The 22078-nt window shown below is 50.4% G+C and overlaps 1 protein-coding gene across 2 annotated transcripts; it reads right to left on the reverse strand.

The window, feature by feature from the left end:
• Window positions 231-9848, reverse strand: TFAP2C (transcription factor AP-2 gamma). Of its 2 annotated transcripts, none has more exons than XM_018057632.1 (7): window positions 9523-9848; window positions 7415-7900; window positions 7199-7250; window positions 5832-6048; window positions 5095-5213; window positions 2854-2998; window positions 231-1754 (listed from the first exon to the last, which is right to left on the reverse strand). In XM_018057632.1, the coding sequence occupies exons 1-7, from the start codon at window positions 9568-9570 to the stop codon at window positions 1469-1471; spliced, it is 1353 nt and encodes a 450-aa protein (XP_017913121.1). In that variant the 5' UTR covers window positions 9571-9848; the 3' UTR covers window positions 231-1468. The 2 variants fall into 2 exon arrangements, with proteins under 2 accessions (XP_017913121.1, XP_017913120.1); XM_018057631.1 differs by lacking the exon at window positions 9523-9848 and adding an exon at window positions 8123-9516.

Below are 22078 nucleotides of genomic sequence, written 5' to 3' on the forward strand. Positions count from 1 at the left end.
CCTCTTATTTGTCAATCAACCATCCCTCACACATCTCCCAGCAGCCGTTATGTCAGGGGAGATGGTACCCTACGAAGCTGCGAGCTGCTGAGTGCATGGCATGGGGTGACGAAGCAATCTTACGAGTTATTCCCCTGGCACACAGCTTTACTGCTCGGCTACAGTCAAACCAGAAATCATCTCTGCCACTCCTCTTAGAGATGAAAAAATACATCAGGTTCCAACCAGACTTTCACAGCTTCTATCGAGAATACTTTTTATTATACAGGTTTCATATACACAACAATTATTTAGGGAACCTTTACAGGCAAGGAGTTCAATTCCAAAACTCCATTTTCACCCATACACACTGTACCTCGCACTGTACCTCTTCGGGGGGTCAGCCCAACAGGAACAAGACAAAGTTATTGCTTTGTGGACAGACAGCTTCAATTAAATAAGTCTTCCAGAGTCAAGAACAGAGCTGAAGATCCTCTTAACTCAATACCCTGTGTACATACGAATAAAACCTAAAGATACGTCTTAGATTACCCCGTCACCTTTAAAAGTTAATATTAAAATCGAATCCCGTTTCTCAAAAAGTCATAAGAAGTGCACCCGTATTTACAGACCCCATTAAATTATGCATAAATAAAATCTGTACACTCAACTCAGTTTCTCAAAATACAGAGCCTCCTCTGGGACTGGGGGATGACAGACAGCAAAAAAAAAGAAAAAATGCTCCATGCCTACCCTTTTCAAGTTTCACTAAGATGTGAAATAAATATGCAAAATAAAGCTTCCATACCTTAAAGGAATATGTCATTTCAAAGAGTCTCCTCCTTGAAGAGTTAACTTTCAAAGTTTTTTTTTTTTTTAAAGAAAAAACATAAAGTCATCAGCAGGCTTTGTTTCTACAAGTTTCGTAAACCCAAAGGGCCCCTTTGAACAAGGGGTTTTAAAGTGTTACAAATGCCACCTATTAACCAGTTGCTAGGTGGACAGAATCCTTGCCTCCTATTTATTGGTATTGCAGGACGAGGCTGAAGAAACTACATAAATACTTTCACCTCAACACTAAAAGTTATTGTTGATCTGAATCCCATCAATTTGACCTTTCAACAGCTGAGTGAATGTGAGTTTTTGTTAGCCCGGGGATTTATTCAAAACGTTCGAAAACTTGTAGCACCACTTCCAGAGTAAGGAAGAATGGGGTTCCAAAAAAATAAAACGTAAGCTTAATGAGTAAAGAACCAGCACTTCCAACATCTTGTCCAGAGTTAAGGAGACGCTTCAGCACCCCCTAAATACTAGGAAATCCAGGAGGGCACGTGAAGAGCTGGAAATCAACGGAGGCCTTTTTTCATGGGAAGGTGGGTAACAACCCTGCCCCCCAGGTAAGCAGGGTGCCCAGTCTGTCCTGGTCGAGATGATCTGGGAGTCCTTTTCCTTCCGAACTCTTCGGCCCTTGGTTCCCCACCCCCTCGTTTCACTTCCTGTGCTTCTCCAATTTCTCCAGGGTTTTGCTAGAATCGGCTGGACTCTGGTCTCCGGGATTCATGTAGGATTTGTCTATGACTATCAGGGCCTCTTTTATGTAGTTCTGCACAGCAGACACTGCGGCACAGATGGCCTGGCTGCCAAACCCGTGGGTAATCAGGCTGAAATGAGACAAGCAGTTCTGAATGTTGGTCTCCAGGACCGGGGTGGGTCGGTTGTTCCCGTTGGGAGTTCGATCTTGATTGAGAAGATCTGTGAATTCTTTACACACTTGCCTGTGAAGACAGTCAACGCACACCGTTGAGCTTGAGCTCAACCTTGGCCCGAAACAGATAAAGAGCACCAAGACTAAACTACCGTGGGGGTGACACCTGGAGGCAAAGAGAATCTGGGGCTAACCAGCCCAATAGGCTTTTAATTAACACCAATAGCCTAAGCTGCTGCACTCCGCACCTATTCTGTTCAAAGCCATGAACTAAACTCCTTTAGCACTATCTTATTTAATCTTCCCAGCAATTAGAAAAGATAAAGGGATTAATGCCATAATCCAGTGGCCAAGGTCACCAGGACTAATAAAGAGGCGGAGTCAGAATTCCGTCCCAGGAAGAGTGGTTTTTTCTCTGATGCAGTCTGGTTCCTACAAAACAATTCTGTCAAGAACTGGGAATTTATTTCCCCGAAATTCACTCTGTGATACAGGCTGGTTCATCGGCTCTTTTCTGCCCTATTTCCTACTTGACTGGTTCTGCTTCATTTACCATGATTCTAAAATCAATTTACTGTTGGTTTCGATGAGAAACCCCTCAGCTGCATTAAGTTGTTTTTGAGACATTTAATTTGCCTATGACTCCTGTACATTCAACTGGGTCGTTATAAAACACAAAAGAGACTTCCCGGGTGGTCCAGTGGTTAAGACTCCCACTGCAAGGGACATGGGTTCCATCCCTGGTTGGGGAAGTAAAATCCTGCATGCCACGTGGTATAGCCAAAATAATTAAAATTGAAAAACATCTTGTTATCAGGAAGCAGAAGGCACATCAACGCTGCTGGATGTGACAAAATAGATTGTTTCTAACACATTTTTGTTAAGACATGCAAATAAGATAAACGAGTAAGCTTAACTATTTTGAGCTAAATAACTTAAGCAGCTCAGAAACATTCATTGTGAGCCATACTCTCACTGTTCTTAGTCTTCTAAATCCTACCCAAAAGTTACCCTATTTGACTGTACCTTTACACTCCTTGACATTCCTTTTGCTCAACACCCTAACTTATTTAAGGAGCATTTCTTTCTTGAGCAGCAGGAGCTGTGCTGGCCTCTGGGCTTCAAGGTCAGAGCATCAGGGCATCAAATTCTCAAGTTTGGATACTTACTGTGCAGCCAGCAGCATGTTCTTCCTAGTTGCTATCTCATTCCGCCCTCCAAGATGAGGTCTGGTTAAATACTCAGCCACAGATTTACTAGGAAATTCTGCTTCACAGACATAGGCAAAGTCCCGAGCCAAATGAACTGCCTCACCTAGAATAATAGGCAATGGTAACAGACTTTAGGATGGCTATGGTCACCACGGCAAACTAGCCCTTCTCCCCTTTTCCAGCACTATCAGTCTGTTCAACCCTGAATATTCATCGGAACAACTGATGCTGAAGCGCCAATACCTTGGCCACCTGATGCAAAGAGCCAACTTACTGGAAAAGACCCTGATGCCGGGAAAGATTGAGGGCATGAGAAGGGGGCAACAGAGGATGAGATGGTTGAATGGTGTTTGAGCAAACTCCAGGAGATAGTGTGAAGGACAGGGAAGCCTGGTGTGCTGCAGCCCATGGGGTCGCCAAGGAGTTGGATACAACTTAGAGACTGAACAACAATCAATCTAGCGGTCATTCTGTATTCTAAAATGAAATCATACATGGGGCCAACAATCCAGCTGGTAAGGAGAACTTCCTGGGTGCTTTCAGTGGGTACTCTTCCCTAGGAATAGAGGGTGAAATCATACAACATCAGGAGGGAAAAATTGAAATTTTTAACTGTTCTTGACCAGTGTAACCCAGTCCTCTGCCCAACCTGAGCATCTCACGGAGACACTCTGTCTCCATGTTGTCTCTGCGTCGTCGTGCCGAAGTCAGAAAATTTAAGGAAGGTGAGCATGTTTGTCAAAGAAGCAAACTGGGACAAAATCTTTGTTTTTAAACAAGGGCTGCCCCACTGCTGGTTGAGCTAAGTCTCTAGACTGTTTCTTTTAAAAGGGGGACTTCATTGGCAGTCCAGTGGTCAAGCCTCCACGCTTCCAATGCAATGGGGGCACAAGTTTGATCCCTGGTCAGGGAACTAAGACATGCCTCACGGTGTGAACAAAAAAAAAAAAGGGTGGGGGGGAGGAGTGTATCCTACTAGAAACGTCAGGAGCTCTACCTACCAACCTGGCCTACCTACCCCCTTGTCTAAGTTTTTGGGGGCGGAGAGTGAGAAAACCAAGCGGTATGGTAAGGTGGTGGTGGTCATCTCCCACCCGAGGAACCCACTGAAGTGTCTGATTCCAAGATGTGGGGCTGTCAGCGCTTTACAAAAACCCAGATGGTGGCACCCCCACTATCTCCACTTCCCTCCCTGACTCACTAAATCAGAATCTGAGATCCATTGTTCACTTTCTCATTCAAGCACCCCTGCCTGGCTGGTAAGGAAACCTTGGGGAGCCACATTTATGTTTCACACACGCAGAGCCCACCATTCTCCATGCAGGACAGCTGGTCCCCAAGAGCATCTAACAGGCAGCTCCTTTCTCCTGGCCCTGACCTCCAAAGACAACTCATAAAAAGGTAGACCCAGGCCCTGCCAAGTCTCTTTTAGCACCGCGGTGGCACCATGTAAACCAGGGAAAGAAAATGTTCAAAAGATTGCCTGGCTGCCAGGAGACCACCCCTCATTGGCTCCCCGGGCCCCCAGCGCCCCACTGATTGGACGAGGTGCTGGCGATAAGCCTCTCCGCGCTCTTCTGCGCGCAGTAACAACCAGCTTGTTTTGTTTTTAAAAATAATTATTTCACTTTTCCCTCGCCCCCTTTGTAAAGGCCGTATTGCATTCTTGGCTACTTTCCAGGTTAGTGGGTGTAAGCCCATTCAAGAAACTGAAATATCACATCCTAACTATCTTAGCATTGGAGAGAGGGACCCATCTGTGGGCCCCATCAGGTTTTTTTTCCCCCCTACTACTTTTTTTGATGGGGAAATTAACAAAGGAGTTGTGAATTGGACCAGTTTCACTGTATACAAGGGCTTTTCTCTCCATTTACCAGAATTCCAATAGCCCACAGCTACAAAAACTAGACACGGAACCAGCTTTAAAATAAGAAAACAAAACAACGAAAAAACATGTACCAAACCATTTCATCCTTCAGAAACTGGTTCATCTGATAGGAAATTTAACAGTGATTTTCTGGGGTTAACATTTGATTAAATGACTGTGAGTCACTGTAATGAACACATGGCAAATCACTTCTTGCATCCCTCTCTCTACTTGTGACTAAGAGTTGTTTTTAAGCTTTTCTTTAGAGAAATATTAAAAGACACAACAGCACCAACTACAAATACCACAAAACAAAAAAAACCTCCACTGACCTTCCACGAGAGACGTCAGGAGGGTGACGTGAGCCGCTTTCCGTCTCCCAGCTGGAAGATTCAACCCAATCTTGTCCAACTTCTCCCGCAAGGACCGGCCACCATTTTTAGACTTGGCTCTAAGCGGGGGAAAAAAAAAAAAAAAAAAAACTTCTCTCAAGAAACCACTTTAAAATGCTGAAATGCCTAACCTGCTGCCATCAAAACAGAAATCTGTCAAAGACCTTCAACATTATATGGTTCCTAAACAAGTGATGCAGGGAGTCCTTAACTCCCTAAAATTAAAAATCTTTCTTAGCATCGCCAGCATTTTTGTTCTTTAATCACAGAACACTGCAAGTTGTACTGCAGCAGATAAATTTTCACTTGTAGAAACTGCAGCGGCACCCCGCCCCCCCCCCCACACACACAAACAAAAACTACTCCCCTGGGGAGAATCAGACCCATGAAGCTCCTCTACCCTAAATACAGATGCTACCACTTCATACATGGAATCAAATTCCAACCAAATGAGAATTTATTAGCATTATTTTAGCACTTTTTTCTACACTTGGCACTTTCGGCACTTTCTAAAAGAGATGAAATGTACTAAGCCGTCCCCCTCCCCCCAGCCGATTAGAATTCAGTGTTAGGTATAAAAGTTACATAAATGTTAAAAATATCTCCCTGGTGCTTTTTTATTTTTCATCCCCCACCACCTATCCAATGACCATGCCCCACAACGTGTCCCCATGTACCTTCTGAGAACACCTCCCAGTAATGAGGCATTTAAGCACTCAGGCGGGGACAGCCGCCTCTGGACTTCAGCAACTGTCACTTTGTATTTAGATGTAGAGCTGAGGAGGGACAGTCTTCCAGGGACTGAGCAGAAGACCTCGCTGGGATTCATCACAGCCCCTACCAACTCCTTCTGACAAGGGAGACTCAGGGGGTTCTTGGTCATGGAAATAGGACCTGTAAATGAAGATCAGAAGTGGCAGTCCCAAGCAAGAGACCTTTTCAAATCACTCACCAAAAGTGAAGGAGCCCTTCAACAGTAACATTGCATGTTGGGCTATAAACTGCAAACAGATTTTTTTTTAAGCCGTATTCCTTAAGATAATCAAATCTGAAATTCACAAGTTAACACCTTGGGAAATTAATTAGTCAAAATCTGGGTTTGCCCAGTTCTAGCCACTATTATAATCTGATTAATTAGAACATTTGTTTTCAAAAGACTGCTTCTTAACTAAATGATGATTTTCCCCCTATCATTCAAGGAATATCCAAAATTGCAGGACATATTCCAATCGTTTCCTAAAATCTTTCAATGCAACTGATCACAGCAAAGTTTTAAATACAAATAAATCTGTTCTAAGTTTACTGGGAAATTCAGTTTATAAGGGTTTTTGTTTTTGTTTTTTTTAATTTTTCCCAGTTGATTTCAAACAGTTTAACCTCAAGTTACAGGTCATAACTACCCTTGATTTAGGATGACTGTCTTTCCCAGCAAAACCAAACTGGTAACCTTGGCTAGATGTAACTTAATGTCATGAGCCACTCACTCACCAAATAATCCCATTTTCCAAAAACCCCCTCCCACCTCATCCCAGCCTAAAACCAACAGATCATCCAGCCCCATGCATTTTAAAGCTGTAAGTTTTGTAGGCCAAACTGCTTCCCACCATCTTCTTACAGATCAGAATGAAGGCCCTTTATCCTGTATTTGAACACAGGAATAAAATCACAGCAACCCATTCAACAACTAAAATTGTCACAGGACCAAACACTCCACTAATTTTCCAAATTAAATCACAGGCTTAACTCACTCTGGAGTTCTTTCTGGAGCATTCAAATCCAAGAAGTGACACTTCCCAAGGGAAAAAAATTTATCAAAACCAGAGATTGAGAGGCACTATCTGAGAGCATCTTTTCCCATTTAGATCTTAAATGCCCTCTCTCCTCACTCCTAAAACCGGTCACTCCCTCCACCACGAATGTCCCAAGTCATATCTCAAAGGCTCCACCTTGCCAACAAATCAATAACTTCACAGCGCCCTTAAGAACCAGAACAGGGTACGGTGTGTGGGCCAGAGGAAGACAAGGACTGTGGCTCATTGCGTACCTTTGCGAATAACTGTCTGATCATGCAGAAGTAGGTGCTGGTCGTCCACATTCTGAGAGAGAAATGACAAAGTTTCCTTTAAGTTCGGGGAGAGCCTGGCCGGGAGACCGGGGGGGGGGGGGGGGGGGGGGGCCCGGGGCCGGGGTGGAGGGTAAGAGGAGAGAGGCAGTGGGACGCACAGGTCCGGGCCGGAGCGGGCAGAGCCGAGGCGCTCACCTGCACCTCCTCCATCTGGTGTGCCATGTCGTGGAGCCCCAGGTTCTCGGCCAGGCCCGCGGCGTCCAGGGCGTGCGAGTGGGGCAGTAGCAGGTCCGAGCGTCGGTAGGCCTCCCTGCGTGCGCTCACGGCGCCGCCGTCCAGTCCAGAGAGATGGGGCAACAGGCCGGCCGGGCGCCCGTGGTGCGAGGGCAGGCCGGCCCCCTCCTGGTTCTGGCGCCCGGGCCAGGCCTGCTGCTGGCTGCCGGTGGGAGCGGGCTGGTGCAAGGGATTGATGGCAGCGGCGTACGCCTCTCCAAGGTGCGAGTAGGGGTCGGCCGACTGAGAGTAAGCCAGCTGCTGGTAGGGAGGCGGAAAGTAGGGGGGCGGCTGGTATTCGGCGACTCCCGTATGGGAGAGGGGCGGCGCGGGGCTGTAGAGATGCTGCCCGGCGGAGGAGAGGTGAGGCAGGCGCGGGTTCCCATTGCTGCTCGCGTCGTGGCGATCCTGGGGCAGAGAAACCGAGACCCGGTTAGGACGAAACCCCGCTCCTGCGAGCTGAGTGCGGCCGCCGCTCCGGGCCTCTTGCGCCCAGGGACCCACTGCTCCCGCCCAGCCCGACCCCGCGGGGCCCTGCCCTCGAGCCAAAAGGCCTCTGGGGGAGCAACGTGCCCCGGGGGAGCTTCGTTGTCAACCGCGAGTCTGCAAAAGGAAAACTGGAGAAAAGACCTGGGGGAAGGTGCCTCCGGGGCCCGGCGGCGAAGGTCTGGGCGCTCTGTCGCCCGAGGCAATCAGGGGCTCCCAGTCCGCATCCCAGGTCTTGGGGCGGGAGAAGCTGAGGCAAGAATCCTGGGAGAAGCTCTGCACGCTGCGCAGAGTGCGATCGCCCACAAGTCCGCACATGCCAGAGTTGTCCGCAAAAGTGGGGAAGAGGCGCGCGCGGATAATGCGCGCCGCGCAAGAAATGCGCTTTTTCCCCGCCCCAGGGACCCTCCCTTCCACGCCCTCAGGACAAAGACCTCCGGGCGAGAGACCCTCCCTAGCCGGGCCGGCCGCCCAGCGCCGCCCCAGGGATTCAGGATGGAACCCGCTGGAGCCAGGAGTGTGCTCCCGGGCTACCGATATGAGACCACGGCGAAGTGAGACCGTCCTGCCCGACCATCGTCAGTCTCCCCATCAATCGGGCACACAGGGAGGAGGAAGGACCCCGAAAATTGGGCAGCCTTGCCTGTACATGTCCCCTGGCCCCAGGGCTGTCCGACTTAATTCTGAAAGGACGTGTCGCCATGTGTCCCCGGGTCACAGGGGTAGCGGGAGCGGGGCCTGGGGAACCCGGAGAGACAGGATGCCGTCGCCCCCTAGCGGAGGTGTCCGGGCCTGCAAACTGGAGCGGCCCCTCGAGGTGCCCCGGGCGCACGGCTCTCGCGCGTCCCCGCAGCCACCGTTCGCCTTTCTCCCGGGGCCCAGGCGCACGCCTCGCGCCGCCTGCGTCTTCTTCCTCTTCCCGCTCGCCGCCTCCCTCCCTCCCACTCTCCGAAACTCTAGCTCAACCTGTCCGACAGGATGGAGCACTCCCGAGCGCTTACGGCCCCATCTGGCCTCAGCGCGGGCCCCCCTCCCCAGCCCCCACTTCTCTCGAAAGCCAAACTTCTGCTGTTTTCTTGTCTCCCCGAGGGGGTAGCGGAGCAGGTGACAAGCCCGCCTCGGAGGAGACTCCGCAAAGGTGTCGCCGGCAGGCCGCCTCTTCTAACGCCTTTGGACGGAGGTTTCGTGCGTAAAAGACACCTCTAAAGAGTTGTAGACCCGGCGCTCTTCCGAGAAAACGGGAAGAAGGGCTGTTTTGCTTCGCAGGAAACCGGCCGGTAAGCTTTGTGGGTAGGATCTGCCACTCTCTTTCCAGGCCCCGTTCCCGAGGCTGGATATTTAGGGAAAGGCCCGATTCGGGAAGGGGACCCCGGAGAAACGCACTATAGGGGGTGTCCGGAGACGCGGACTCTGTCCCGTCGAAGGGCGAGCGGTGGGTGCCTGTTTGCTGCTCCTGCGCCCTCGCCCCCGACCTCGGTCCAGTGGCCCCCGCCTCCCGGACTGTCCTCGGGTGGGGCCGGGCTGCGCCCCTGTGCCCAGCTCACCTCGCAGTCCTCTTCATACTTGACGTTATCGGTTATTTTCCACAACATGGCGTCCGGCGTCCCCCAAAACAATCGCCAGTTAAATCCAGGCTCCCCCCACCCCCCGAGCGGTAAATCCAAAATTGGGGTCACGGTGGCCAGGCGTCTGCCGCCGCCCCCGCCGCGCGGACCTAGCTGTCCGGGTCACTGGGCGCGCATCGGCGGCTCCGCAATTGTAGATGCTGCCGCCACGGGTGTGAAGACCGCTGCAGGGGACCCGGGAAGCCGCGCCCGCACTGTGTGTCCCGACGATAGCCGGGGGATCGGGGCGCCTTAATGAGAAAGAGATTATCATAACTCCTCCCCGGGGGCCGGCGCGAAGGCCCGGCGCCGGGCGGGGCGGCCCCCAGCCAGTCCCAGCCTAGCTCCGCCCCGCACCCTGGCCGGGCGCCGCGCGGAGACCCACGCTGCGTGGGGCTAGGAGCAGAGTCTAGTGGAAGGTACCTCGCTGACGGCGGCAAGCCTGAGGCCAGGGTCCCCCATCACGCCTGCCATCAGTCACCCTCAGCACGCACACACCTGAAACGGGCAGAGCTGGGAACAGAGATCCAAATCCAAGAGCCCCCCCAACACCCCCTTTCACCTAGGCCGCCGTTCCCCATCCTCCGAAAGACGCCGTCACGGGCAGTTAGAGACCCCGATTTTAGGGGACGTCTCAAGACTTGAGCTCCCCTCATCTCCTAAAACGTCCTGACCACCCACTCCAGGAAGACAAGGTTTACAGTGGGGTCATGCTGCGGGAGACCCAACCCCTCCGCGAGAAGACCCCTCCCCCGCACGACGTGGGCACAGTGCTCTTGGGTTCCTCCGAGGGGACGGGGTGGGAAGGCCTTCTGGGGAGTCCGCCCCAAGCGCCGCCGAGCGGGCGGGCCTCTCCACCGGCCCCGAAGTCTAGGACAACTTCTTCATGCCGCCATCGCCCGAAGCTCCGTCTCCACCGCTGGGCTGCGGCCAGGAGGGAGGTGGGGGCACCCGCGGGCCCTCGCCCAGCCTTGCCCTGCCCTGCCCTGCTCAGCGCCAGCTCGGCAGTTTCCTCCGACGGGCCAGGCACTCGGAATCCTCAGCTCAACAGAGAAACGAGGTGCGGGGCTGAATACAACCCTAGTGTCACAGGTAGAGAAGAGGCAAGAGATGGGGGCAGAAGGAGGGGCCGTAGAGGGACCCCCGCTTGAGAGGTGAGTTCCCTTCCGTTTCGCAGATGCAGGCAGAAAACGAAACTTCCTTCCGCATAACCGCTGCCTCTCACCCCATTATGTATTTTCCACCCAGACTTGAAGGCAGAAAGCGCTATTAAAGTTTTTTTTTAAGAAACGGAATCCATTGGCCCAATAATTGTAACTGACCTTTTTTTTTTTTCTACAAAGATAAAATCTCTAATTCTTGAGGGGGAATTTTGTTGGGACATCCTGACTGAATTTGGGAGCTGAATTTAAACATTCACAGGGAATCAGAGAAGGGGGCTCTTTCCATCTGATTCTGAATCCAATACTGCAGTTATCAATACCTATTAGTTCAGGGCCCCACTGGGCCTGGAGTTGACGCTGCTCCCAGTCCACGGAATGAATGCACCCACCTCTTCCCTACTCCTGCTTGGGTTTGTTTGTGGTTTAACATTTCTTAAAATCCAAATGGGCCTAAAGTAACCAAAATAAAAATAGGCGTCTTCCAAGTGAAACGTTCTCCCTGGCCTTAGTAGGCAGACTCAAGGTGATTTGCCTACCAGGTGGGAGAACAAAACCTCGAGGTAAAACCACTGGGGGCTTTTCAGGTTTGTCTCCGGGCTTTGCACTAGGAAGTACAGACAGACGGTGCACACAACGACCCCAGACAGCTCGCTTTCAAATACCGGAGCCTGGGGGCCAAAGGGGGAAAAAAAAAAAAAAAAAAAAAAAAAAAAAACCCTCAGAAACAGCGCTCCTGGGATTCGAGAATGGGGGCGGAATCGGACCAGGCGCGACAGGCATGCTGGCGCCCTGGGCGTGGAAGATTGGGGTCCCAGGCACTTTCGAGGGAGGCTGCGGCGCCTCCGGGCGCCCCAGATTCCCAGACCAGTGACGCACCTGGTCTCCTTCACTCTGGGCCTTCCATCCCTGGCTTTGACTCCAAAACCCGGCCTGGGTTGCAGCTTGAACAACTTGTCTCATCCACGCCGGCAACTGTGCCGCCGAGCAGGTTGGGGGCCAGGACCAGGCACCAAGCTGCCAACCCCGACCCCAAGACCTGACAGCCCTTTCCGCGGCAGCGCTCGCCAAAGGCAGCCGGAGGGACGGAAATTCCTCGCAGCCCTGGGGAGTCTTCGGCGGAGGCAAAAGGAGCCAATGGGCCCTGAAGGGAGGCTCGGAGGCAGTGAGGTTTCCGAACGGCTCGGCAAAGTCCATTCATTCATTCCCAAGCCAGCGCCCTGGGCCTGGACGCTGCCCCTCCCCAAGGGACACGGGCTCATGACAGCGCGACTTCCGCGCCCGGGACAGGGAAGGCGACTCAAACGAACCGCAGTCTTCCCGGCCAGGCGGACCCTGCCCAAACACGCACAACCTTCGGCTTCAGGGACGGAGTACAGGAAAGCGTGCGCCCTGGTCGGGATGTAGGAAACCCCAGCTCTCCCTGGAACTCAACTTTTCTGCTCTGAGCCGAGAGAAGTGAGCTGATGGCTCTTGCACTCAAGACCGGCCTCCCCGCAAGCCACTCAAGACAGGCCTCCCCGCAAGGAGCTCCCGCCCGTCGCCGCGTGAAGACGCGTGACTGCGTGGCCGCGCCCCTGTGCAGCCACCGCCAGAGAATGATGCCCCCACCAGACCCTCCGCGATTTCGCAGCCGCCTAACTCTCAACAAAACCTGGGGATCGTGGGACCCGCAAGCCTTATACCATAAAGATTTGGGGCTGAAGGGTGGTCAGCGGCTTCCCTCTGTCGCCACCTAGGGAGCCTGCACTCAACATACCCGCTTGAAGCCTGGACCCCAGCCCCCAATCCGCTCGGATGGCGCTGGAGACCGGAGGCGACGAGGCGTATGCGAGGACCGTAGCGCTACTACAGTGCGCCACCTCCCAAGATGCGTCTGGAAACAAGGCTTCCAGCCCCAGGCGGCGGGCGTCCGCCGCTCCCACCCCCACCCCCAGCGCAAGCCCGGGGAGGCGGCCGGGCGGGTCGAGCGGGATTGGAGCAGGCCCACGACTCCTCTTTCCGCCCCAGGGAAGGGGCGCCCGAGCCGCAGGTGGAGGCCCGAAGCGCGCTTGCGGGCGCCGCGCACCCAACAAGGTGCGTGTCCCGCCCCGCGGAACAGCGTGTGCTCCGGCTGGGACCCCAGTGAATGGCAGGACCCGGTGAAGCAGAGTCGAAAAGCCCGGGCCTACACTCACCCAGGAGGGCCCCCATTCACGCCCCATCCCACACTCCCTTCGCGGCAATGGCACCCATCCGAGGGACTCTTGCCGTCCAAGAGCATCCGAATTGTCCAAGCCCACTCAGGCGCACGCTGGGGGCGCCACATGCATCAATTCACCGTCACTTCAAAATAGCAATCAAATAAAAATAGCAATTGTTTTAGTGATATTCAAAGTGGCGGCTACACACAAACAGATGCTTCTCGTCTTAGCCCAGGGTCCAACCCAACACTTTTCTGTTTCATGCCAGGCAGGTCCTCGAAGGAGTTTCGCAGCCCTTAGTTTTTCCTCGCAAACACTCTCTCAAATCAACAAAAGCGTAGCATCGAGGAGAGAGGGCCGGGAGGACCCCAGCTTCAGAGAGGCTCTCGAGCGCAGAGGTCTCGGGGAGAGTTCCTAACTTGACAACCATCGCCCCGTTTCTCAGAACTACCTCAAAACCACAAATTTGCCTGCTGTTCAAAGTCACTTATCCTAGCGGCTCTAGGGCACCTATCAGACACAAGCTGGCTCTCACCTCCCCTGCCCTGGGGGACCCCCGCCCTCAAAGGTGCCTGTTACCTCTCCACCCACTAACGTCCCCGGGCCCATCCGGGTGCAGCCTAACCGCTCGGGGGCGCAGGCAGGAGGGCTGAGGCGCGAACCCAGTGTCCCCGGAGGCTTTCTCGGCTCGGCGTCCTCAACACCAGGCACCTCCAGGCCAGCTAAGCCCGGCGGCCCTCGGCTATTTATCAGGTCGCCGCCAGGCGAGGAGGAGACCCACTGTGTCCAGGTGCCCGGCGGCGCGGATTCGGCTTCCCAAGCCTAGACTACGCAGAGCCCAGGGGCCACGATGCACCCTCCACCGGCGCCCATCCCACCCAGGGAACACCCCACCACCCCCCACCCCGCCCCTGGCAGCCTGCCCGCCCGCACCTTTCTCCCTGCCGACCCCTGGATCTGCCCTCCACCCAGCACCTCTCTTTTCACCTTTAGGTACTGGAGATTCATGTTGCCAGCTCTTCGACCCTCTGCGAGCTGAGGTTTTTTTAAGAATGGGAGCTACGGCGGCAACAGGTCCCCAAGGGCCGCGTCGTGTGCCGTAAAATGCTCGGAGCGTTTATTTAATTAACAGAAGGGGGATGGGGGCACAATTCACAGCCAGAACGGGCTATCGCGATTGGAAGACACACCTGAAGGCCCTGGTTACTCCTCCCCCGCCCTCCTCCCCTTGGAAACTGTAAAATCGCCAATTGAAAAGGGTCTTCCCTGCGTTCTGAATGATTTTTTGCTTGTTTCTAACAAGCGGTACCTAGGACTTCCTCCATCACAAAATTATTTTACTGTGTACTCTACGCCTTGCAGGCAAGGGACATTTTAAGTGTATTATGTCCCCAAAGCCAGATCTATTAACATTTCCGTGAATTCTCCGGGGTTCAGTTTTGGCATTGGCAAGAGGCGCCTCGAAGGTTTCCAGTCCAGGTAAAATTGAATCGGGGGCGGGGGGGGGGGGGGGGGGGCGGCAGAGAGTTCCCTGGAGGAGAATGAGGTGGGTGGGTTTGGGGTTCCTTAGCGCTATCGAGATTTGTTGACACCTTGGTTTTCACATGCTATTTGCCTTAAGGTAAGAGGCACAGTACCTAGGTTACTTTAAAAAAGAGAAAACACAAACACACCTGATAGCCCAATAACATGCAGTCTTCTTAAGGAAGATTATAAACATAAAAATAAATGTCATTTGTTGACTGTACCATCAGTTTAAACATCAGGGGACCCACCGTGACAACCCAGGTCAGCAGAAGGAGAAACTAGCTTAGCACAGCAGTTGCCTTTCAGCATCTGAGTCCTTGATGGCTTTCACAGAAATCTTCCCAGGCAACCAAACAGCTTCTTCTCCAGAGAGGTGAGTTTGAAAACTTACTCCAAATTCCTCTACATGTGCTTTCGAAGTGAGAGGAAAAAAGTGACAGGAAAACTTCAGATTTCAACCTACTGGCAGTCTCTCCCAGACATTCTCTGTCTTCAACAATCTTCAGAGGCACTGTCGTTAAAAGACACCAAGAAATTTTTATAATAGAATCATCCATGCAAAGAAATGCACATTTTTGCATTTCTCCAAACAAAAAGTCATGGGAGCACAGCCACAACTTGGTGTCGACGGGTTTGAACATTCACTCAGCCACCAGTTTGGGCAAAAAATAGGCATAATGTAAGACTACAGGGAAAATAGCTTAGGTGAAGGTGCAAGTAGGGCTTTGATCATCGGTACTGTTCTAAAATCAACACATGCTGTGCTTTTTGGTCACTTTTTGATCGCACCTGAATAGTGAAAAGGTCATAGGCCACATTTGGGGTATAGTTACACCCAGGAAATAGGATGGGACTTGTTGGGGAAGGTTATGGAGAGAGAGCTGACCTTTTTTTACTTCATTCTGTTTGGGGTTTTGTTCCCACCTGTGGGTAGGGGTGCAATTAATGTGTCTGGTACTAATTATTTTTTTATTTTATTTTATTTATTTTTGCCTGCACCACACAACTTGTGGGGTCTTAGTTCCCCAACCAGGTATTGAACCTGGGCCCTCAGCAGTGACAATGCCAACTCTTGACTGCTGGCCCACTGGGGAATTCCTGCCTTAATATTTTTTTAAAATGAACACACTAATCACTGTTAACATCCTGGTTTTGTTTCAAAATTTAAACCAGAAAGGAAGATTGTTGTTGTGTCTCTGGTTTTCTTCTGTTATTACTGCTATGATTACATAACTTTTATAAGTTTTTTAAAAAATGCAACAACCACTGTGAATGCCCGAATGTATTTATTTGACCTCAAGAGCTGAAGCATCTTGTACTGTCACAAAACATAATTATGAAATATTGGCACCTGGAGAGGGTGTCAACCACCCCAGGGTCTCTATAGACAGCTTCTACTAGTGGGGTCTTCAAGGAAGCTGGAGCAAGACCCCATTCAGCAGGAGCGCTCAGCCAACAGGCAGCCACCTTTGTCCTTTTTCCTCTGCCCTCTCATTTAAATCCTACAAATCAGGCTGCAGTATCTCCAGTTTAACCCTGGCATCTCCCTCTCGTGGCCCACAAACGTTGGCTTTCCTGAACCTGGTGCCAAGCACTTGAGTTCTACATGTAAGAACTCATTTCAGTGGGGCTGTCGGCCCGAAACCAACAACATTAAAAAAGCCAAAATGGCACCATGGCAACCCAAGGATCTGAAGGGGAACCTAGCCAGCAAAAATCTATGGCAGATTAAAAGCAGAACCTAAAAGGAAGAAAAGATACTACTCTTTAGATCCACTCTATAATATAAAATAAGTATCAGTTTTGAAGTCCTCTTTAATACCAGGAATGCCAACAAAAAATCTTAAAGATATATATATATATATATATATTTTTTTTTTTTTTTCTCACCTAACGAAATCTGTAGCCTCCAAAACTAAGAACTGGAGAACTGGAGGGACTTCCCTGATGGTCCAATGGCTAAGACTCCATGCTTCCAATGCAGGGGACCTGGGTTCCATCCCTGATCAGGAAACTAGATCCCCCATGCTGCAACTAAGACCCAGCACAGCCAAATAAATAAATAAATATTAAAAACTATGAACTGAAAATATCATGTACCATATCTTGACAATATATTGTCAAGAAAATGACAATATATTGTCTAGAATATATATTTGCCATTTTCTTTTCATAAGAAGCTTTGATATGCTCAAAGAAGATTCAGATCACTACCCTGCCCTAGTTTATCCAATTTGACAATAATGAGTTTTAATTTTGCTGAAAAATGTTCCACGGCTGTATAAGCAGACCTGTAATAACGAAGTCCATTTTCATTTATTTGTCCATTGAAAAGCTATTTTTTATTAGGATCTCAAAGTGAAGTCGCTCAGTCTTGTCCGACTCTTTGCGACCCTATGGACCCCATGGACCCCATGGAACCTATCAGGCTCCTGCATCCATGGGATTTTCCAGGCAAGAGTGCTGGAGTGGATTGCCATTTCCTTCTCCAGGGAATCTTCCTGACCCAGGGACTGAACCCGGGACTCCCGCATTGCAGGCAGATGCTTTACCGTCTGAGCCACCAGGGAAGCTATTAGGATCTCAGACATAGCATAAAACAGTGATTCCCAAAGTGAAGTCCAGGATCAGGAAGGTGAGTATCACCTGGGAACTCGAAGTCTGGGGGTCCCACCCAAGACCGACTGAATCTGGAGTTCAGTGGGCAGAGCCAGCAACCTCTGCCTGGACCCAGCCTTCAGTTGATTCTCTAGCTCCTTGAGACCCACCGGCTTAAATGATTCATAGGAAAACAAGTGTGAAATTATTTCTGAAATTCATTCATTTGTGAGACCCAGAAACTGTATATAATGAATCAACTGCACATGTTCCAAAACCATAACTGCATCGTTTAGGGGATCTTCCATCCATCTTTGTGGTGCATGGTCACCTAAACTCTGTGTTGAAAGGATGTGCTTTAATCTTATCACATATATTGACCTTTTAAACAAGCAATTTACCCTGCTCAAAACCACTCATGTAGGCTCTTTGTTTTAAAGAAGCAGTTTTTCATTCATGCATACAAAGCTATAAAAATTCTATCAGTTATATGTATTTGGGACTTAGGGGAAGAAGAGGTAAAGAAGTTTAAGTTGAACATGATTTTTTTTAAAAAGAATTTTATTGTTTCTTCCTGTTATGTCCCCTCCCTCACCTAAAGGATTAGATTATAAATATTATATTCAGGAAAATGCTGAGGCCCTGTAAGACGTGATTACCTGAAACCAAGACTTCCCCAGCCCCATACCATCCAAACAAGCAAATCACCCCTTTCTCCTAGGGGCGGTTCATGTCTCACCATACCGAACACGAGAAAACAAGATGTCCAAACGCCTTTCATTTCCTATCGCATTTAGGGCAGGTGGAAGTCTGGTGGTGCCCTGCACATCCCGGAATGTACCACACCCTGACCTCCAGTAAGAGGGGAAGACCTGGTGGAGACCACAGGCTTTGGTGCCACTGTGTCTGCTCCAAATCCTGACTCTGCCTCAACTCTGAGTGCCTCAGTGTTTCCATCTGCACAATGGAGATAATAGTGCCTACCTCCTAGGGGTGAGGATGTAATGAGATAGCGTGTATGAAAAGGGTTTAAAATAATGCCTAGGAAATTCCCTGGCGGTCCAATGGTTAGAACTCTGAGTTCTCACCGCCCAGGGCCAGGGCTCAATCCCTGGTGAGGGAACTAAGATCCCTAAGCCTGGCCAATGTTAGCGTTGTACAATATTGGTTACTAAAATCACGGCTGCGTTCTCTTCATCCTCAGAGCACAGGCCACTCTGTCCACAGCCAAACCTGCTCCTCAGGAGGACCACTGGCTGACCCGCAACCCCCTTACCCCTCCCACTCTCAGCCACCTCCCTGTACCCCTTATTCACTCAAGTTCACCTCCTAGGTGCACCTGCCAAGTTGGTAGCCCTCTTTTTAATCAGCAAGTGAGAGGCTCTTGGAGACATTCATTCCTCCAACAGACAGGCATAGTTACGAGCATCTCTGCCCTGCTGTTGGCAGGTAAGGAACCATTCTTCTGTGACCTCGAGTCTAGTGGGAGCTACACATCTATCCAACAATGTTTTGAGGCCCTCCTATGTGCCAAGTTCAGCAGTTCCGCGGATAATGTTCACAGAACTGACAAAATCCCCAAACATACAAAGTGTACGCTGGCAGGGCCTATAGCTTTAAATGAAGGATTACAGAGGGAAGGGAGGGAGAAAAGGAAGGAGGGAATTAAAGAGGGAAGGGAGGCACGGAGGGATTGCTAAGAGGAGAAATGCTAGAACAGAAGCCAGGGTTCCATACAGGCTGGGAAGGAACTGACTAACCTGTGGGTCAGACAGATGGTGCGGAAGAGATTTTGGTCCAGAGGAGAATGGAAGGAGGCCCTCTGGACTCTGCTCCTATTGGCTTCAGGGTATTCAGCCCAGAGTAGATATTTAGAGAAGAAATGTTGTTCCCCTCTTGGAGAAGGTCACCAGGTGACCACTTTCTTCATTGACTGGGCAGGTAGCTTGCCAGGGCCTCTCCCATATCAGGGAACAGTGGTGATGAGGCCAAGTCCCTGCCCTCGAGAAGCTCAGGGTCTCTGGAGACAGGCAGGACATATAGCATCAGATGGCACTGGAGGAAAAGCAGGGGCCAGAACAGTGAGGAGACTGGGTGCTTCAAGGATGTAGTCACGTGGAGGAAGGGATCTCTGAGCAGGCACTCCAGTGATGGGTTTGTTTCAAATGCAGCACTAGAGGAAACAAAGAAAGTCCCCAAATTGTCTCATTCCCAGAGAGAAACATCATTAAAACACAGAAGTATAATTCTACACATTCTATCCATAATCTCTATTACACATGACATAGAAGATATCACAAATGTTACATTATAACTATATTTTAAACAAACTTTAAATAACAATAGCAGTACTTTATCTTCTGCAGTTTGCTTTTTTGCACTTAGATGTAGAATGGGAACTTCTTTGCATGCTAATATATGTAGATTTGGGACTTCCCTGGTGGCTAAAATGGTAAAGAATCTGCCTGCAATACAGGAGACCTGGGTTCATCCCTGGGTCCCAAAGATCCCCTGAAGATGGAAATGGCAACCCACTGCAGTATTCTTGCCTGGAGAATTCCATGGACAGAGGAGCCTGATGGGCTACAGTCCATGGGGTCGAAAAGAATTGGACACTGAGCGACTTTCATATATAGATTCAGTTCTTCCCTTTTTGCTTTCCTCCTCATTTGTCTTCTGTCTTCCTTCCTTTTTTTTTTCTCTTTTGCTGGTTTGAAGTTTAATTAATATTTATGAACGCTGCCACATTAGAATTGTTTACCACTTCTTGCTTTTGTCCGTTGCATCCCAGCTGACCTGCACCGACACTTACCATGTGTGCCTCAGTGTTCCAGGTCCTTTGCATGTAGTACCCCATTTAATCCTGCAGGAGCCCCGTGAGGTGAGAACTATTACAATTTCCATTTTGCCTGTGTAGAAACCCAGAAACATAGAACTTTAGTAACTTGCCCTTCAAAACCAGGGAGGAGACAGAAATGGGTAAATAAGACCCTAGGTGCTAAGGTGTCTGCTGAAGACTAAACTCATAGCCTAACAAGTTGAGTCAAGCTGTCTTTTAAAATAGCCTGTGGGACAAACAAAATACGGCCACAGGCTCTTTAAGGCCTGAGGGCTTCCAGGGCAAAGCTGCTGGAACAGAAAGCCTGCAGACAGGCAAATGTGATGCCTAGATTCCAGGGGTGATGCCTAGAAGTGGGGTTTGGGCACCAGAGCATAGGGGAGCAGCATCATCTAGTCTTTACATCCCCGCCAGTGGTGAAGAAAATGTGTCTACCTCCTCCCACTTACAAAGTGGGAAGACATTACTCTACTGATTCTTAATTTTTCCCAGAGCTTCCCTGGTGACTCAGTGTCAAAGAATCTGCCTGCCAGTACAGGAGACTGGGGTTCAATCCCTGGGTTGGAAAGATCCCCTGAAAAAGGAAATGGCAACCCACTCCAGAATTCTTGCCTGGAAAATTCCCACGGGCAGAGGAGCCTGGTGGGCTGTAGTCCATGCTGTCACCAAAAAGTCAGACATGACTTAGCTACTAAACAACAATGACAATTTATGCTAAATGGCTGGCTCAACAGAAAATGGTACATTTGATTTTCATCTTTTCTATAATTTGCTGGTCACATGTGTGATTTCTTTCACAGACTATTTGTGAACTTGCCCTTTTTTCTATCGAGGCATCTTTTCTTCAGTATGTTTTCAGCCCTCGCTTCAGGGAGCACATATACTAAAAGCAGAACGATATTTTTTTTCAATGATTTTCATACATCCTTGTTCATCCTAATTGCAGCTGGTGTGGGGGCAGGGAGAGGAGTGGGAAGGGAGATGTATTCATGGTCTAAGGTAGACAGACCTAATTTTTTAATTAATTAATTAATTTTTATTTCTGGCTGCGCTGAGTCTTCGTTGCTGGGCGAGGGCCTTCCTTAGCTGCAGCGAGTGGGGGCTACTCGCTAGCTTCAACGTTCGGGCTTCTCACTGTGGTGGCTTCTCTTGCTGTGGAGCACGGGCTCCAGGGCTGGCAGGCTTCCGTGGTTGTGGTGTACAGGCTAAGTTGCTCCACGGCATCCCAGACCAGGGATCGAACCCCTGTCCCCTGAACTGGCAGGTGGCTTCTTGACCACTGGAGCACCAAATAAGTCCCAGACCTAATTTTTATTTTTCCCAAGAGGAGAGATGCTAGCCAATGGCCCTCACAGTAAGAATGGGCAGAAAGAAATGCCCCTCTTAATCATGTACGTTGATCTCTGTCTACATGTATTTTTCTGCCCTCCCATCTGTCTAAAGCGCCGGTGCCAAGCTATGTTTTGATGATTGTAGCTTTTGCCCTGTTTCTATAACTGCCTCATCTCTCTGATTTAAATCTTCCAGAAAAATCTTGAAATCAGTGTGTCAGGCTCTTCCCCACCCCCGACACACACACCCACATCCTCCTCCCCCTGCACATACATCTTACTTCCATCTTGAGTGGAATTACTCAGAATGGTATAGCTAGAAAAATCTGGTATTTTTGTACTAACAAGGCTGAGATTAGATGTCTTTTGGGTCTTGGAAGAGACAGGAAGAAGCTAGGCCTGGGGCCGAGCTCTGGATTCAAACTAAAATCCTCAGCTGGGTGATCTCCCCCCACCCCGAGGGGACATTTGGGAAAGTCTGGAGATTCTTCTGCTTGTCACAGCTCCTGGGGTCGGCCCTCCTGACATCTCCCAGGTGGACCCACAGTGCCCAGAATGCCCCCATGATAGAGAGTTATCAGGTCCATAGTGTCCACAGCATCGAGGTTAAGAAACCCTGCATTATTTTGCTTTGTTCATCCCAATCCAGTCGGGGCCTGGAGGAATGGCACCAAGGCACCTTGTGTGACTCCCGGCGGCACTGGCCTGGGCTGCTCACTGCAGCAGGGAGCCACTGATGGGGCGGGGGGAAGGGGGGAGCCCAGGAGGGGGGTCGGGGGCGGGGAGGGGGTTGGTTGCAGGGTGAGGAGGTTAAGCTGAAGCAGAACATGGGGTGGTGCAATGTGTCTGCACCATCCC

This window comes from Capra hircus, chromosome 13, assembly GCF_001704415.2.
Source record: "Capra hircus breed San Clemente chromosome 13, ASM170441v1, whole genome shotgun sequence".
Taxonomy (NCBI): Eukaryota; Metazoa; Chordata; class Mammalia; order Artiodactyla; family Bovidae; genus Capra; species Capra hircus.

Bases quoted from the DNA above. Each gene is read 5' to 3' on its own strand.
- TFAP2C (XM_018057631.1), bottom strand. From the start codon at position 8,296: ATGTGCGGACTTGTGGGCGATCGCACTCTGCGCAGCGTGCAGAGCTTC. The intron at 5,214-5,831 runs GTACATGGGGAC...TCCCCCGCTTAG, and splicing joins CTGGGAGGTGTTCTCAGAAG to AGCCAAGTCTAAAAATGGTG. The intron at 1,755-2,853 runs GTAAGTATCCAA...CTGTCTTCACAG, and splicing joins AACATGCTGCTGGCTGCACA to GCAAGTGTGTAAAGAATTCA.